The following is an 18,562-nucleotide window of genomic DNA, read 5'->3' as shown; positions in this document are numbered from 1 at the left end:
ACAATTGTTTGGCATAATCTGACAGCTCATAATGCTGGTCTATGGGCAGCGCCATTGTTTCTGGGTCCAGGCTGCGCAACGGTCGGTTTGTTTACAAACATGCGAAAGGGTCTATACTTTGTATCGATACAGTTATACCACTTTCGTACCGGTACAAGTGTGAACACAGCAAAAATGTCCAATTGGAGAAAGGTTATAATGGCACCGATCATCCAAACACATGATTGCCATATTGATAAACAGATGGCTGCTGTGTGGTGCGAGGGGGACGGGGAGGGGGGGAATGCAGATGATCGCTTCAGCTTTGTGGAATTGTTTGTGTGGGCGGGTGTGTGTGTTTGCCCCTGACAAAAATAACTGTTTGACAGTGAAGCTCACAGCGCATTGGGCAAGAGAGAACAGTCTGTGCTATATTTGAACACACACACACACACCTATTCTTTTCTGCCTGCTTCTGTCGCCACTTTTATTTGTGGAGAATTTAATTATATTTGTGGAGTCGTCTCCCCCTCCCCCCCCCCCCCATCATTACACACACACACACACACACACACACACACACACACACACAGCTGTTCATTTCCACTTCCACACACTTCAGCTGAATCATGTCGTGTTGAGTAGCAACAGGGAAATGAGGTGTGTGTGTGGTCCATTCACATGCTAACAACTCACTCACACGGCAGCTCGCGATGAACATGACGATGAATGAGCCGACAGGTCAGCAGCTGCAGTGTTAAACACACACCAGCTTCCCTCTTGACCTTTTTTACCCTGGCGTGAGGAGCAGATACACAGCGTGGTGATAAACTGTTGGAAAACTTTCACTTCTGTAAAATAGCGATGATGATGATGGAGATAAAACACGACTAAGATGGCACCGGTGAAGGAGACGACAAAGAAGCAGAGCGATTTTACGTGCAGCGTGCGCGCACACCACAGGAGCCACAAAAACACACAACACGTTTTCCTCAAGGGCCAGGTTGCCCTTTAGTTGCCATGGTTACTTTACTGTCATGGTCTCCAGAGAGAGCAGTCAAAATCAGTAAGCCTGAGATACAGACACACACACACAAACATGTGGACACACAAACACCTGGATAAAGATACAGTGGTGCTTGAAAGTTTGTGAACCCTTTAGAATTTTCTATATTTCTGCATAAATATGACCGAAAACATCATCAGATTTTCACACAAGTTGTAAAACTAAATAAAGAGAACCCAGTTAAACAAATGAGACAAAAATATTATACCTGATCATTTATTTATTGAGGAAAATGATCCAATATTACATATCTGTGAGTGGCAAAAGTATGTGAACCTTTGCTTTCAGTATCTGGTGTGACCCCTTTGTGCAGCAATAACTGCAACTAAACGTTTGCGGTAACTGTTGATCAGTCCTGCACACCGGCTTGGAGGAATTTTAGCCCGTTCCTCCGTACAGAACAGCTTCAACTCTGGGATGTTGGTGGGTTTCCTCACATGAACTGATCGCTTCAGGTCCTTCCACAACATTTCGATTGGATTAAGGTCAGGACTTTGACTTGGCCATTCCAAAACATTAACTTTATTCTTCTTTAACCATTCTTTGGTAGAACGACTTGTGTGCTTAGGGTCGTTGTCTTGCTGCATTACCCACCTTCTCTTGAGATTCAGTTCATGGACAGATGTCCTGACATTTTCCTTTAGAATTCGCTGGGATAATTCAGAATTCATTGTTCCATCAATGATGGCAAGCCGTCCTGGCCCAGATGCAGCAAAACAGGCCCAAACCATGATACTACCACCACCATGTTTCACAGATGGGATAAGGTTCTTATGCTGGAATGCAGTGTTTTCCTTTCTCCAAACATAACGCTTCTCATTTAAACCAAAAAGTTCTATTTTGGTCTCATCCGTCCACAAAAGATTTTTCCAATAGCCTTCTGGCTTGTCCATGTGATCTTTAGCAAACTGCAGACGAGCAGCAATGTTGTTTTTGGAGAGCAGTGGCTTTCTCCTTGCAACCCTGTCATGCACATCATTGTTGTTCAGTGTTCTCCTGATGGTGGACTCATGAACATTAATATTAGCCAATGTGAGAGAGGCCTTCAGTTACTTAGAAGTTACCCTGGGGTCCTTTGTGACCTCGCCGACTATTACACGCCTTGCTCTTGGAGTGATCTTTGTTGGTCGGCCACTCCTGTGGAGGGTAACAATGGACTTGAATTTCCTCCATTTGTACACAATCTGTCTGACTGTGGATTGGTGGAGTCCAAACTCTTTAGAGATGGTTTTGTAACCTTTTCCAGCCTGATGAGCATCAACAACGCTTTTTCTGAGGTCCTCAGAAATCTCCTTTGTTCGTGCCATGATACACTTCCACAAACGTGTTGTGAAGATCAGACTTTGATAGATCCCTGTTCTTTAAATAAAACAGGGTGCCCACTCACACCTGATTGTCATCCCATTGATTGAAAACACCTGACTCTAATTTCACCTTCAAATTAACTGCTAATCCTAGAGGTTCACATACTTTTGCCACTGACAGATATGTAATATTGGATCATTTTCCTCAATAAATAAATGACCAAGTATAATATTTTTTGTCTCATTTGTTTAACTGGGTTCTCTTTATCTACTTTTAGGACTTGTGTGAAAATCTGATGATGTTTTAGGTCATATTTATGCAGAAATATAGAAAATTCTAAAGGGTTCACAAACTTTCAAGCACCACTGTACACATCTAAACATGTGGATATGCACAAATAAACAAGCACACATGCAGACAAATGCATGTGGCCACATAGCTGCACGTGCATGCATACACACGTAGGTACTCAAGTGTGCACGCAAACACACACTAGTGACTCGGTGTACTTTTACTTGGCAGAGTTACACATGGAGAAATCAGTAAGAACACTGTGTGTTTGAGTGTGTGTGTGAGATATAGCGGCAATATTGCATTCGATATTGAACTGAAAGCAGTATTGTGTGTAAAATCCATCATGTACAGTGTGACTTGTGCGGTTGGTCTGGACGAGTTCAGATCAACACTCACATCTTCGCACACTGCATGTTTATCATTCAACCTGTTCTCACACAATAGTTTTACACAAAGAGCAGGAAGGAATTTCATCCTTTACAGTTCCTCCACTCTGACTTCATCATTTAACTTCAGTAATTTTACTTCTAAAAAAAAAAACCTCACTTTTGTACATGATGTTTGTGTTCAGGGTTAATTGTGATGAGCTCCATTCTGTCATGTTCGAGCTATCTGTGCTTAAAGTCTCTCAGGTTTAATGTCTCACAAAATAATGGATGCGTCAGAATATTATTGCTCTTCTATCTTCTCTGGAAGCTCGTTAGATTAGAAGGGAAAGGGACCGAAAGTGAATCAGAAAAAGGTGACGTGACGTAAAAGTTCACTTTATATTCACGCTTGACGCCACGATGAAGTTTTGTCTTTTCGAAGTCCGTTCATGAGCCAGTCACGCGATCGTGTACTGTATGAGGTGTTGAGAGTTTTTCTTACGAAGGAGACGATTATCGTATCACAGGCATCAGTCGTAAGTGAAAGGCTCGTGTGAACAGTTTGCCTTTTCCGTCCTCCAGGTTCGAATTTCCTGTGCAACACCCACATCATTCCCGTGAAGAACGAAGAGGGCGTGGTCATGATGTTCATCTTGAGCTTTGACTACATCCTGGACGACGGGAGCATGGACTCGCTGGAGCGCATCAACCACACGTCGCCGTCCAGACCCCAACACAGTGAGGCTAATAACTAACACAGCGTCTGTCTGCTGCTACTCCCCACCCCCCCACCCCACTGTACACCACAAGAGCGTTAAAACGGGAATTTTCTGGAAATCCTAGAAGACAGGAGGAGTGGATAGGAGAGATTTTAAAAAAGGAGATGAGCGAGAACAGGAAGAGAAGTAGAGGGAAGGAGTGGATACAAGAGAAGAGAAGAGAATTTCTCATAAATGATCTCTGTAATATGGATATTAAGAAAATCCGGGGGGGGGGGAGAATTGGATGACTGTGTGTGAAAAAGAGAGAGAGGACAGTAGCCATAGCTGTATTTTCCAAGTAGCCCAGGAGGTCAAATTTTGGGGTGGGGGTGTCAATATTTATGCACCTTGGGACCAGAAAATGTCACCCTTCTCTGTGCTTTTTATTTTGTGCAGTTGGCAGCAGATACACACCATCTCCATTACAAAGTCGTATTTCTCTCACACATCCCAATTAATAACCCATGCAAATCTGTCCACAGGTATCATAGCAACAGAGAAGGGTGTGTGTGTGTGTGTGTGTGTGTGTGTGTGTGTGTGTGTGTGTGTGTGTGAGAGAGAGACCATTTAGGAAGGAGCTGTATACCAAAGAGTTTGCATTGCCAAAGTAGTGGTTGTGTCAGAATTATTAGTTATTCTGCGGTGAATTAAATCAATGCACCTGTGTATCTCTCTCTCTCTCCACTCTAAAGACCCCAGAGGAAGCTCTGAAATAGAAAAGTAAAGGTTCACATTTTCTTAAATGTCAGAAAAGGACTCTCAGTAACCCTGTTAATGATGTGTGGCTTCTGAGTGTGACGAGGAAGAATGAAGGGAAGGTCCCTAAAACAGATGCAGGTCCTGTGGGAGGCTCGGGGCTCGCGTTTGATCCGGGATATAAATAGACCTGCTTGGCCAGTGATTTAATTAATGCCGGCATGGGATTTAAACACTGAGCAGAGATAGAGAGGGAGAGGGATGATTGGTGAGGACAAAAGAGGAAGGAGAGATATTGGGAGAGAATGATCGAGGAGGAGCGTGATCAAGAGAGAAGGATGGAGAGGAGATCTGAAACGGTAGCGGCGGGAGAGAAAAAGAAAGTTAGAGAGAACAAGAGGAGCGTAGGAGGGGAAAGAGATGTTCGTAAGGACGCACAGAACTTGTTCCGATTTATAAACGTTTGGAAAATGAGCCGTTTCGTAAAAGTCCCGTTTCACGTGCTAACTTTTAAACGTTATGATCGAAAACTATGCAAAAGGAGTCTTTTTTCAATTCAACAGATGGGCCAGTTGCATAAGGCTGGGCAGACACTGTGCGATTTTTGGCCCGATTTTCACTCGTGGGACTATTTTGGAGACCGGGCCGATTTTTGGCTCAATCGTGCGTCTCGGATCGTGTAGTATACATGGGGTAACGACAAGCGATTAACACCTCACGACCTCCTCCCGATCGATCGGATGAAAATCAAACATGTTTGAAATCCTGGTCGCCCCTCGTGAGGCTATCGCACTGTTGAAGCAGTGTCACGAGCCGATTTTACCTCAACCTGTCACACTACACATGCGCGAACACAGATACGGAAGAGAAAACAAACACTGAGCAGCACTTCCGGTCTCCTCTTCTTCTTCACGTAGATGGGATTTATGGCTCTTTGATGGGATCCGCATCTTTGTGATCCGTTCTTTGAAAAGAGCCGTTCAAAAGACTGGCTCATTTGGCTCTTTTTTAAAAATATTTATTCAGTTTTAAGAAGACAGCGTCTAAAGAAGCCAGATCCCGCTGTTTAGACAGTGACATCAATATTTCTGGACATACCTTTTATATAAAGCAACCTAGACTTACATTATTGTAACCCCTAAACCAGGGGTGGGCAATTATTTTTTCCATGGGGCCACATGAGACACAGAAAATTTTGTGGAGGGCCGGATCAAAAGGCTGAACTAAATTCTGCATAATATTAATTGTATTTCTTTATATAAAGCAATAAATAACATTGTTTTTACAAGCTGCTAAGACTGGTAAGAGTCTGGAAAAAACGAGGTTGCCTTACAAAAAATGTCATTTATTCAATCAAATTCCCCAAAACAATGGTTAACAAAATGTGAACGTTTGTACCATTTTTTTTTCAGTCACATTCACCCCAAAACACAATAAAGACATCACAATATTGTCTTTCTGCTCCAAATATCAAGCAAGATACATCATATTATAATAATGATGCCCACATTTGTAGTCTAATCACCTCATTTGGTGCTTTTCGGATCTGCTCTCCGCAAACTAAACACACGGCTTTATCTCTGACTTCAGTAAATAAATACTTAGCAGTCCATGTTTTGTTGAAAGCCCTGCATTCGGCATCTACCTTTCTTCTTTTTGCGGACATTTTGGGGGCGAAAGTCTTCTTGTGACCTGCTCGCAACAACGTCACACTATGTGATTGGCTGGACCGTTTGAAGGATGACGTACAAGTTTGTGGTTGGTCTGGACAAATTACGGAAGTAGTTATCGCGGGATTCGGTTTCGTGGGATTTCACGTCATGTTCATGTCGCGCGCATTGCGTTTTTGTTGAACACAACTTCAAAATAAAAGCAATGCACATTCAGTCCATGCATGAGGTAAAATTAGAAAATACGTTTATTTTGTAATTTCTAATTAACCTTACGCGGGCCGGTCAGAATGAACCAAAGGGCCGGATGCGGCCCGCGGGCCGGAAAATGCCCAGGCCTGCCCTAAACGCTCATAAATAACCATTAAAAAACAATGAGGGCTTCAATGAATGTCCATGCAGAACGGCTTTTCTGTAAAAAAAAAAAACCCACTCAAGAACATACTTATCAAGAATGCAAGAATATTTTATAGAAAAACACTTGTTTTACAAAAATATTTAAGTCTGAGATACAAAACAGATAAATAAATAAAATACACAAAAATGGAGCAAACAAAATGACGATAGAATAAATTAAATGAACGTCCGTGCAAAGTAGTTTTCCCACAATATTATCATTAATATCACACAACAACATTATAAACTATCTGAAACACAGTACAGAAAAAGAACGACAGAAAGAACGGCTCCCCCAGCTCGAGACTCGGTTCTCATCGTTCATGCCTAGGAGCCGTTCAAAAGAATCGGTTCGTTCGCGAACATCACAACACTATATCACGTTGCAGTTCCGGATACAAGAATCTGGAAGTATGGAAGTACAGTGTGAGCAGTCAGATCGCATCGGATCGTATAGTGTGAGAACAGGAATCGTAAGCTGCGTGCTGTTTCCCCCTGCGATTCACTCGTACAGTGTGAGCAGCAGCTAAATACCGCGATTGAAAAAAAAATCGCACAGTGTCTGCCCAGCCTAAGGTGTTCAAGTCCTCTATATTAAATGACACCCCAGGAAGCCCCGCCCACTTGACTTTATTTTACATCAGAAGTGTTTCGGGTGGTGCTTTTGCATGCGGCGCACTCGCTTTCTGTCAAAGTGACTGAAGAATGTTTTCGTTATAAGAACGAGTAACATGAAATGTAATCTATTGTTTGTTCAGCTTTTAACTGTTACAATTATGACAGTACACCAAGCACTCATCAGGTAAAGCCTCCGATGACTAGAGCTTAACTTGATGGCTGAGATGATTCAGATCACAATCTGCTGCTGCGATGTGTGTGAGGGAGCGAGAGAGAGAATTCATTCGACTTTGATGAGCGACTATAGCGAACGCTTCATTTGATATTTGCCCTTTCTCGCCTCCTTTCTGCATCGTATCGATGCTGACGCCCCAGTTTTCTCCCATCAACGATATTTCTGTCTGACACCCGAGCACATCCTGCTAAAAATTCCTCACATTGCCTTGCTGCAGAGATTTACTGCAGTCTAACAAACACCGGAGCCTCCTGTAGCAGCGGCTATCCGTCAAATTTAATCAGAAATCTTCCTCAGCAGTTAGTTTCTACGTTATGGCCGAATAATAACAGACACGGGATACTTTGAGCAAACAGTTTTCAGTCTTTGAGAATGTTATGAATGAGTTGTATACGTTAGGGATTATATGATATCCTGGATCGGTTCCTGCTTAGCGTTTCCATCATTTAAAATAACAAGTAATGCAAACTGTACAATGTTTCTGACCTTTTTTTTTTTTTTTTTTATAGGCTGCACTACTTGCATGAAAACAAAATCGGAAACATTTTGTTCGGCTGTTGGTTTGTGAGCAGGGTCAGTCCATGAAATGGGGTTACCAAAATGTGACACAGAGGGAGTCACTTAAAACAATTTACAACTGAAAACAACTTTTATTTCCATGAAGCATTGACCGTATAAGAAAATATAACATAGTTGTTAAGAGAACTCCTGCTCTACAATGTATGATAAAATCCATAAATATTTACCCGGTTGCTAATGTAACAAGGACACGAACAAGCTTTTAAAAATAAAGGAAAAATATTGATAAAATCAATTTTTTGCTTTTATTTGCTTACTTTAAACATTAACACTGAATAAGAATTCATTAGAAATATTAGTTCAACATCATAAACACTGAAAATATGAAATGCCAGTATTTCACAAACTTCATAAAATCTCTAAGATTTGAACAATAACAACAGTCATTAACAGGAAACAGTTTCTTCCTATATGGGGTAAATGAGATTATTGAATTCATCACTTTACTCAGCCCATGTTTACATTAGACCGTATCAGCGGATCATCAGATTAACGTTTTTAAAACGATTAGTGTGCACACAGCAACGCCAATACACGATTCGCGTGCACACAGCAACACCAATACACGGATACGCTCGGCTCCGCAGGCATCCTGCGCTCCAAATCACTCCGCCCTGAACAGCGAGTGCCCTCTGGAGGGTGCGCACTCCGGCCCTGCGCAGCTCACAGAGCGCGCGAGTGGAGTGAACAAGCAGTGATTCGGGACTGAGCCGCTGTGTGTGAGATCTCAGTGCACATCACTTACCACTTGCAAGTGGAAGGATGGCAAGCCTAAAGACAATCATAACTACACAATGGGCAGTATTTACATCAGTATTTGCAGTATTTTCATACTTTTATACTCTTTAATGAAAGGTGATACAAGGCGGAAGTCCGCGCCGTTTTTCAGCAGTCGCGTCACATGACCAACGCCAGCGAATCAGGAAGGTGGATGTCACAGTGACGTTGTCCAATGAGACGCCAGCTAGAGCTCAGCACAGCGTATCCGCGTATTCTGAATGTTTACACAGCACCGGAGCGGACACGATCTGGATTGAATACGTGGAGGCTGGCGGATTCCCGTTTCCCGGCGTTTCCAGGCGATTTAATGTAAACGGACAGTGCATCCGCGAAGAAAACGAGACAGATACGGTCTAATGTAAATGTAGCCTTAGTCACACTTATATCTGCACTTCTCTAGAGCACGTGTTGTGATGTGTGAGATCCCGCGAGAAGTTATCTCGCGTCAGTTCAGCTGACCTAGATTGAGTAAATACCGTATTGGCTCGAATATAAGACGGTGTTTTTGTTGTAAAAAATAGCTCTTAAAAAGGGGGGTCGTCTTAAATTCGCGGACTAGACAAAATGCCGCCAAAAACGAAAGTGAAAGTGAGGACAGTGAGAGTGAGCAAAGTGAGGCTGAGGATCTCTGTGCTGAGTAGCTGTAATTTAGCAAACTACCCTTTCCATTGTTTCAGTTGTTTATTATTGTAAACCTTAATGTATTGTTTAAAGCATTTGCACTGTTCTGCAAATTTATTCCATATACCCGTAGGCTATGGGAAGTTAATGCATTGACATTCTGAAGTTTATGAACTTTCAATCTAAACCTGACAAATTTGTTGAATTAATGCAATTTAAATGTTTTAATTTGGCTTGTCTAGTAGCCTGCAGTTTAGCCTCTTTTTTTTTTTTACTTCTATGAAAGTGTTCATGGAAATGAGACTGAAATGACCTCTATTTAAATGTGAAAAACAAAAGCCTCTAATTTTAAACAGAATTTTGAAATAAATATGCTTTATATGAATGAACATTTGGTCTTCAAAAAACTTTTTCCCCAAAGATGAACTTGGAAAAGGGGGGGTCGTCTTATATTCGGGCCAATACGGTAGGTCTCGCAGGTTGTGAACGAACCAGGAAGTGAGTGGACGCTAAGTTAGGATGTGAGAAAAAACATCGATAATTTCTTTTATTGCCGTTTGTTTAAATTTCTTTCTACCTACATCGTTTTATAGTATATTCTTCTTTATATTAAAAACATCAATCATGATTTCAACTCGTTTTATCATTTTTTATAAGCCTGGTTTCTAACGTAACACGGCAGGACACCACAATGTTACGTTCACAACCTATTTTTAGTGGATGAATTCGAAGCTAAATAGTTTATAGAACCTTCTTAACTTTATTATGCGAGTGTAAAACTAAATTGCAAGTACCATGAAACTAATTTTATTGAAATTCTCAGAAAGTAATGAAGGTTTATTTAAGCTCAAAGTCAGCAAATATTCCATGTCACAAAAAACGTGTCATCCGTGTCCAGTCACAGGGGAAGAAAATGTTTCACATTTTTTTATTTATTTTATTTCTTCAAACAATATTTATGGATAATCTGCTAAATATTTCTTTAAATCATGGAAATTAAAGATGAAATGATTATGTAAACCCGGACCAATGAAAAGTAACATCATTTCATGGACTGACCCAGCACTCTCTGAACATGTTTTTGTCAAGTTTGTGTTTGAACAACTAGCGATGTGTCGTGAGAAGCCACCGAAAAGTAGCTACTGTTTGAGCAAGAACTAAAAAAAAAAAAGCTCCCGTGTTCCTTTAAAAGGGTCCTGTGAGTGGAGAGTAAGAGCAAAGTCGGAGCGTATCAATTATAGTGAAGACTTTTTAATACCTTTACATGACGTTTTGACTTTGTGCCCCAGCAGGAAAGGGCCGTTTCTTCCGTTTTCGCTTCCCAATGCCACTAAGCATGTTGGGGCTGAGTAAGCAGTCCCTTCCCCAGGAGGACCCCGACGAGGTGACCGTCTACTCGCCTGAACAAATGGACATGCACTCGTCCTGCTCGTCCTCTTCCTCCCTGTCTCTCTCACTCTCACCGCATGAGCTCCGCCCTTCCACACAAGACAGCTGCAGCCCTTCCTACGCCAATGACACCAGGGCTCTGATTGGCCAGAATCTGCTGGACGACTCCTCTCCTGCCTCTGGGCCTGAGGACCAGTCCTCGCCACGGGACACGAGGGAAAGGACGGAACCTTCCGGGTCAGTGGGCAGCGGGAGTGTGTGTACGCTGCGCAGAGCCTCGTCCACGCATGACCTCGACGGCTTCAATACGCCCGCGGACAGGACGTACCGCGGTCGCCATGCTAGCGAAGGTACATGCACAACACGCACAACTTTCTGACAGTAGAAACAAAATGACAATTTAGCTATTGAGGCGATCACACATCACGTCGACTCCAGAATTATTGGCACCCTTGTTTAGAATGGGCAGATCTTATTGTACATGATTCAAACGGAGGATCCCAATAATTTCATGGTCGACTGTAGGTCTGTCTCACACAGACACACCCATTCATTCATAGTCACACAGCCCAGCTCTTATCTTTCCACTTCTCACCCTCCCTGCCTCCTCTCTCCTTCTAACGCCCCTCCTTCAGACAATGGGCGAAGCATTAAAGGTATCCTCACCAACTCTGTCCTACTGCCTAATGAGCACGTGCCTGCCTGCCCGCCTACCACCTGGAAGCATGCCAAGCCACATAAACACCAGGACATGAAAATGAATGCCCTGCTGGGATATGCTCGATGCTCTTATTAAAAAGCACTGCACTCAGAATTATAGGCAGCATGTGATGTGTGTACATGTGTGAGTGCTTGTGCATGTCAGGGCTGCAAAGTGAATTATCAGGAGTGTCTTGTCTCCATGCAGGTTTTTTTTTTTTTTAAACCATTTTCCAGCAACCAGTTAGATCAAAACCCTAATACAGGGCTTTTCAAAGTGTGGGGCGCGCCTCCCCTGGGGGCGCCAGAGTTCTTCGGGGGGGGGCGCAACGTGAGGAAACATAAACCAGAATAAGTTACTATTGCGGACATTTAGCGAACTTCAGCTAGCCTTTGCCAGAGACAAAATGGATTGATTTTTAGTACCTAAAGCTACAGTGAGTGAGGAGACAGAGTCTGGGCCAAGCAAAAAACCAGACCCTCCAGGATTTCGCGATGTTGCGATTTGCAAATTCAACCAATCCCCGCAACCTTCCCGCAAATTTGACCAATCGTTGGCGTCGTCTTGAGGTGACGTCGACAAACTACCTTCCGCCTTACTTCCGTGTATACGTTCAAGAGAAGCAGCATGCGCACAGTGTTGCCAGATTGGGCGGTTTTAAGTGCATTTTGGCGGGTTTTGAACATATTTTGGACTGGAAAACGTCAGCAGTATCTGGCAACACTGCATGTGCGAGTCAGTGTTTATGTAGGCTTAAATTCTGTTACTGAAAGTGTTATGTTTACAGTGAAGGACTGTGTGCACTTTACATTATTTTTTTACTTAATACAGGAAATTAATGGATGCCAACATTTTTGCCAAAATGGTATTTTATTTTCCATTGTTTAGGCAGCTTCAGCATCATACTGTGAGATTCTGTTCAAATTGTTTTTTTTTCTCTTCTATGAAGCCTGAGCCATTTACTTTATTAGTTTATAATTATTGTTTAATTTAGTCTTCAGGAGAGACTGCCTGCACACAGTACTAGTATTAATAGTGTTTTTTTCTAACATGAAAGCTGAGACATTCATATTATATTATATTTGAAGGTAACTTCATGTTGTGCTGTGAGGTTCTCTGCACTTTAACTTTTGAACCAACAGGTGCATTTGGATAAGTAAAGCCTATTTTTCTGCATTTTTGTAGTCCTGGTAATCTTTTATTATTGGTAAAGTTGTTTATAGGACCATTTCTCAGTGTTTTTGTTTTTTTAATCAATAGTTTTTCGGTAATAACGTAATATTTAACTTATCACTCAATTTTAATCACGAAAAGAGAAAATCGCAACAATTTCTCGCAGCTTTCACTTCCTCCCGCAATGTAATCGCAACAAAAACCTAAAAAAACACCGCAACTTTCATCGCAATTTTTTGGAAAACCCCCTGCAACATCAGACATTTTAGCCCGCAACAATCACAAAAAGGCCCGCGGAATCCTGGGGGGACTGAAAAAAGAAGGAAGTATGACCACGATTATTTAAAGTTTGGATTTTCATGGACTGGATCTGAAGATGCTCCACTGCCACAGTGTGTTGTCTGCCAAGAGGTGCTAGCTAACGATGCTATGAGATGTTTTAAAAAGAAAAGCACAGATGTTTACAATGTGTAAAAGAAAAAAATAAAAATGTGTACAACAACCATTTTTTTAAAATACGAATGGAACATTAAGTATAGCAACAACAAAAATTGTAAGGGGGGGGGGCGCTGTTGTTTATTTGCTCTCTGAGGGGGGGCTGACTCTCCCACACTTTGAAAACCCCTGCCCTGATAGAATCATACTCACTTTTATAAAGCGATCAGCCATAACATTAAAACCACTGACAGGTGAAGTGTATAACATTTGATTGATTAGCTCGTTATAATGGCATCTGTTAAGGGGTGGGATATATTAGGCAGCAAACGAACAATCAGTTTTTGAAGATGATGCGTTGGAAGCAGGAAAAATGGGCAAATGTAAGGATCTGCGAGACTCTGACAAGGGCCAAATTGTGACGGATTGACAGCTGGGTCTGAGCATCTCCAAAATGGGAGGTCTTGTGGGATGCTCCAGGAGTGCAGAGATTAGTAGCTATCAAAAGTGGTTCAAGGAGGGACGACCAGAGAACCAGCGACATGGTCATGGGCACCCAAAACTCATGGGGGAAGGGTGAGGGCTAGCCTGTCTGGTCCCATCCCAAAGAAAGGCTACTGTAGCACAAAGTAGAGCCGGGCGATATGGCCTAAAAAAAAAAATCTTTGATTTTTTTCACAAAAAAATCTGATTTTCGATTTTTTTCCCCCTACTAAAAATCAAGCTACAGGTGACAAAGAAATGGTTCAAAGCAAGTTTTGCCTTCATTTTGTTTTCACTTAAATTTCCCATTTGGGGTTAAAGTGCAACCAGAAACCAAAAAACAAGCTTGTAGATGAGATGGCAGACCATGCCATTGTAAACAGTGAGAACATACAGTAACTTTTTTAGAAAGCTTTCTCCAACAGTTTCAAACTGGCACTGACGCAATGCACCCTCAAACTTAAAAAAAAAAATAATAAATGCCCCCTCAAAAAATAAATAAATAAATAAATAAAATTGTCCTTTTCGATAAAACTCGACAAAATAGTTTTTTGTCACCGTGCCCCATTCTTATCATAAGGCACACAGTTCGAAAATGTGTCTGGGACGGTTGCTTGCTTTACTTTGGATGGTGCGCTCGTGCTGCGTTCATTCCGCTGGGAGCAGCACTTCTCCCGCTCCACTGCATGCTTCTGTTTAAGGCGTTGGAATAAATTCATCATGCTGCTTTTCTTTGGAAGCAACCGTTTTCAAACATACCTTTGCCATGTTGTTTGTGTGTGTCTATGGCAAGCGTGCGGGAGGAGGGCTATAGTGTCGGTGCCCGATCCGTTCTGCACATACGTAGAGGGGAGCATCGGTGGCGGAAGTTGAAACTGGGAGAAAACCGATTTTCATAAAAACACATCGTCCTTAACTGTAAATTCGAATTAATTGATAAAATCGATTTATCGCCCAGCTCTAGCACAAAGTGCTGAACAAGTTAAAGCCGGCTATGTTAGAAAAGTGTCAGAACACACAATGCATCACAGTTTGCTGCATATGAGGCTGCGTCGCTGCAGACCGGTCAGTGTGCCCATGCTAGCTCCTGTCCACTGCCAGAAGTTCCTACAATGTGCACATGAGCATCAGAACTGGACCAATGGAAGAAGGTGGCCTGGTCTGATGAATCCTATTTTCTTTTACATTGTGTGGATGGCCAGGGGTGTGTGTTATGGCTGATCGGTGTATAGGGTAGAACATATTGGCAGCGTTGAGTGGTATATCAGATTTATTCCATTCAGCTAGCATGATGTTGAACAAGTCAAAGACGAGTAGCTGAATGGAATATATCTGATATACTACAAAAAAAGCAATTATTATTATACTACATATACATTCCTTTCAGGTGTTCAACGTGTCTTTCGGTTTCAAAATTCTCTCAAAAGCTTCCATATTTTGTAACAAAGCAAATCTGGCAGCCATGTTTGTTTGCAAATTATCCCAGTCGCTCGCTGGCATGGAAGTTTTACGTCTCTCACGTGTGACGTCATGTTGTCTTGACAGCCATGCGATATCGTAAACCATATTCGATGCTCATTCTCCATTGGGTAGAGTAGAGTGACGTAATACACGTAGGATAAGCGATACGCTAACAATATCGCATGCTATCAAACCAAACGTAACAGAACACGTGTTTTTATTCCATTGAAAAAGTGTCCTGTATGGATAATAATAATGAATATTGAAATTGCATAACAAAAATCCACAGGATTTGTGATGCAGCGAAACAGACCGACCTCAACGAGTGCCTTCTGAAAGTTTCCCCTCAGTTTTATTTTCCAGTGCTATTTATATTCCTCAGTGTAGTGAACGTGAGACCGTTATTTCGATCCCTTTTTCAACATCAAAAAGTGACACGAGGGCTATTTGGTTAAAGGTCCCATGGCATGGTGGCTTGTTGATGCTTTAAACGGGCTCGTGGAGGCTTCCGGATGTTATATCCGCAGCCTTTCTCGAAATGAACCCTCGGCACGTAAATATAGACTCCTGGGAGAAAGCCCCATTTCAGCGCTTTTCCCAGTGCGTCGTTTTGCTAATGAGAAGCAGGAGGTGGGGAAGGGTAGAGGGTGGGGGTGGGCCATGGGGGGAGGGGGAGGGGCTTGACCAAGCTGCGCGCACACATACTCGCTGCTATCGGCGCCTGTAGCCACGCTGCTAAGACAAAACCCCGTTCTCCCTCGGACTCCTTTCGTAAACTCAACGTGACACAGAGAACAGAGAGTGAGAGTGTTCGGAGTGGTAGTTTACGAACGTATAATACCCTAGGCTTGAACACGCACTCCATAACCAAAGAGGATAGAAGCAGCAACTACAGCAACATAGCGCTTATCCAACAGAAGACATGCATTGCGGAGCAATAGTCAAACATAAGCTCATAAGTTACAGTCAATTTCCAGACTAAACTCAGTTTAACAGAGCATGCTGCATTTGTAGCGCAGATTACCTGGCTAACCGCAGGAAGCGGTTAGCTGCACAGCTAATGTAGCCATTGCTAGGCTAACGCATCGATTTTAAAACACGGCAAAACGACTTAACAGTTATACACTTACTTGTTCGGTGTTTGTGGCTGATGCGGCAGGGATGCTTGGTACGGACCCAGGCTTCAGTGACAGTTGATGTGCAAAACCTGCCCTGTACTGTCCCAAGTTGTGGAAACATTCCTCAGGAAAATGCTTCCGACAAACATACACCGTCTTAGGTAGACTCGACGGCGTATTATTGGAGTAAATAAAATTAAGCCACTGCGTCTTCAGGGGCTCTCCCGTCGGCAGTAAAAACAGACTCTTTTCTGTGTTGTCACATCCATGTACAGCGCAATTTCCATGTTTCGCTTGCTTAGGTGATGCCATGTTGTTGTGTCCTCTATGGTCTCCTCACTACAACTGGGCGGGGCAATCCATACAGTGGGTGGGAATCCAGAGGGGGGGGCGTGGGGATCATCTCCCTTGCTGACATAGGCAAGGGAAGAGCTTATCAACGCGCCGTTTTGACGCGCCATTCTCAAATGTTGGGCGTAGTTTGGTTTACACATTATGAAATTTCTAGCCACTGGGGTGACTTAAGAAGGTCAGAGGAACTCATTTGAACGTTAAAAAACCTCAGAAAGTGAAAATTTCATGCCATGGGACCTTTAAATTGTTTTATAGATACTTTTATATAAGTGATTATTAGTGAATAAATGATCATATTTTTGCCTTAAATATTCCACAAATTATTCTTGTTCATGCGTTTGAGAGAGAAACAGTCATTTGAGTTTCATCACACGAGTGTGAGTGTTTTCATGTGTTTGTGAGTGTACGTGTTGTACAGTGACACACAACGACACACGGCATGATTGATTTGTCTTTTTTTTTTTTTCTTCCCCTCCATATTCGCTGATGTTTTTGCAGCTACATGTCTGTCTTTGTTTTGGATTCATGTTGGAGAGTTTGGCTTCTGATTCGACTATGATCATGACGAGGCGCCAACCATTCTCGAAGCTTTCAGAGCTTTTTAGAACTCGGTTGTGCATTTCATTCTTCAGTATAAACACAGCCTTTCATTTCAGGTGTGCGGTGTGTGTTTATTGAAGCACCTCGGTTCAGAGTAAAGTAATTGCTGTAATTCTCTCTGTCGTGTTTTAGACAAGGCCAAGATGGCAGACTGATTATTTTTCCCCCAATCTGAATCACTCTAACCCCCTCCCCTCCTTCTCTTTCGCTGTTTCTGATTGGCTAGTATCGCGCTCTTGGATGGCTGGGGGTATGGCTTGAGCTTTTCTTATTTGTGTTGTAATCGATCGGCATGACACGTTTCTTTTTGTCTGGTTTTTTTTTTTTTTTGTCTCGTTTTATTTTTAAATAATATTCTGTTTTAAACCCCAAGACGAGTAAGCTGTGCATTGTGAAGGTGTGTGGTGTTCATGTTAGTGCTGTGTTTCTGTGTACTGAATGACAGTCAGCGTTTCTGTGCTATTGTTCTCTCCGTGGATGTGAACAGAAAAGCACAAGCTGAAACGGTGTGTGTTCTCCGACAGGGCCGTTCAGCCAGATCAAGTGCAGTCTTCTGGGCTCCACGTCCGACTCGAACCTCACCAAATACAGCACCATCAACAAGATCCCACTCATCACGCTGAACTTCTCTGAGACCAGCAATGACAAACGCCCCGCCTCACCGCCCTCCTCAGAGAAAACCATCATCGCCCCGAAGGTCAAAGATCGCACGCACAACGTCACGGAGAAAGTCACGCAGGTGAGACGTCAACCAACATGATGACGAAACAATCCAAATATACACTGTACGGACACTTCACACCCATCACACCATTCTCCCCCAGACTGTTGCCACAAACTTGGAAGCGCACGGTTGTATAGAAAGTAGCTTTACAAATTCCCTTCTCTGGAATTAAAAAGCCCAAACCTGTTCCAGGATGAACAAAAAGCGCAGAGCTCCATGAAGTCAGGTTTGGAGTGGAACTCCAAGAACTCGAGGGTCCTGCACAGAACCATGCACTGTGATAATAGTACTGCATGCTTTCGTCTAAACGGGGCGCTGCTGCGACGTCTTACCGAAATGCTGATTGAACCCAGAGTCGCAGTTCTATGCTACTGCACAACATGCAGTCTTTCTCAAAACGATCGTTTCTCCGTGAAAACATCCCAGCAACACCACGTGACAATGTGTCTGATCATCAAATACGTTATAATTACTCCAAAAATATTCCAATCATAGTAGATACACCGTCAGACGGTGCAAAAACGATCCGAATTGGCGTTTTCCAGACCGAGGTGCCATGTTGTTTAGTTGTCGCAGCTGCTTTCGCGAGATTTGACATGGGTTACATACAGTACAAGGTAGGGCTGCACGATTATGGAAAAAATGATAATCACGATTATCTTGATCAAAATTGTAATCACGATTATTCTTGATGCTAGGGAAATCACTTAAATTTTATTTCACTATATTCAAAAAAACAATATGAACAGCTTTCAGT

The 18,562-nt window shown here is 42.6% G+C and overlaps 1 protein-coding gene across 1 annotated transcript in view; it reads left to right on the top strand.

The window, feature by feature from the left end:
* The window catches only part of kcnh7 (potassium channel, voltage gated eag related subfamily H, member 7), a 126,774-nt gene that overhangs the window by 57,471 nt on the left and 50,741 nt on the right, over positions 1-18,562 (top strand). The window contains exons 3-7 of the mRNA XM_060918734.1: positions 3,595-3,750; positions 10,661-11,107; positions 11,393-11,413; positions 17,308-17,331; positions 17,606-17,820. Coding sequence (XP_060774717.1) covers positions 3,595-3,750; positions 10,661-11,107; positions 11,393-11,413; positions 17,308-17,331; positions 17,606-17,820 — 863 coding nt within the window. The remainder of the gene's footprint in view (positions 1-3,594; positions 3,751-10,660; positions 11,108-11,392; positions 11,414-17,307; positions 17,332-17,605; positions 17,821-18,562) is intronic.

The sequence above is a fragment of the Neoarius graeffei genome, chromosome 4, assembly GCF_027579695.1.
Source record: "Neoarius graeffei isolate fNeoGra1 chromosome 4, fNeoGra1.pri, whole genome shotgun sequence".
Lineage (NCBI taxonomy): Eukaryota > Metazoa > Chordata > Actinopteri > Siluriformes > Ariidae > Neoarius > Neoarius graeffei.
The sequence above is the reverse complement of the archived record's forward strand: the minus strand, read 5'-3'. Positions and strand labels throughout refer to the sequence as shown.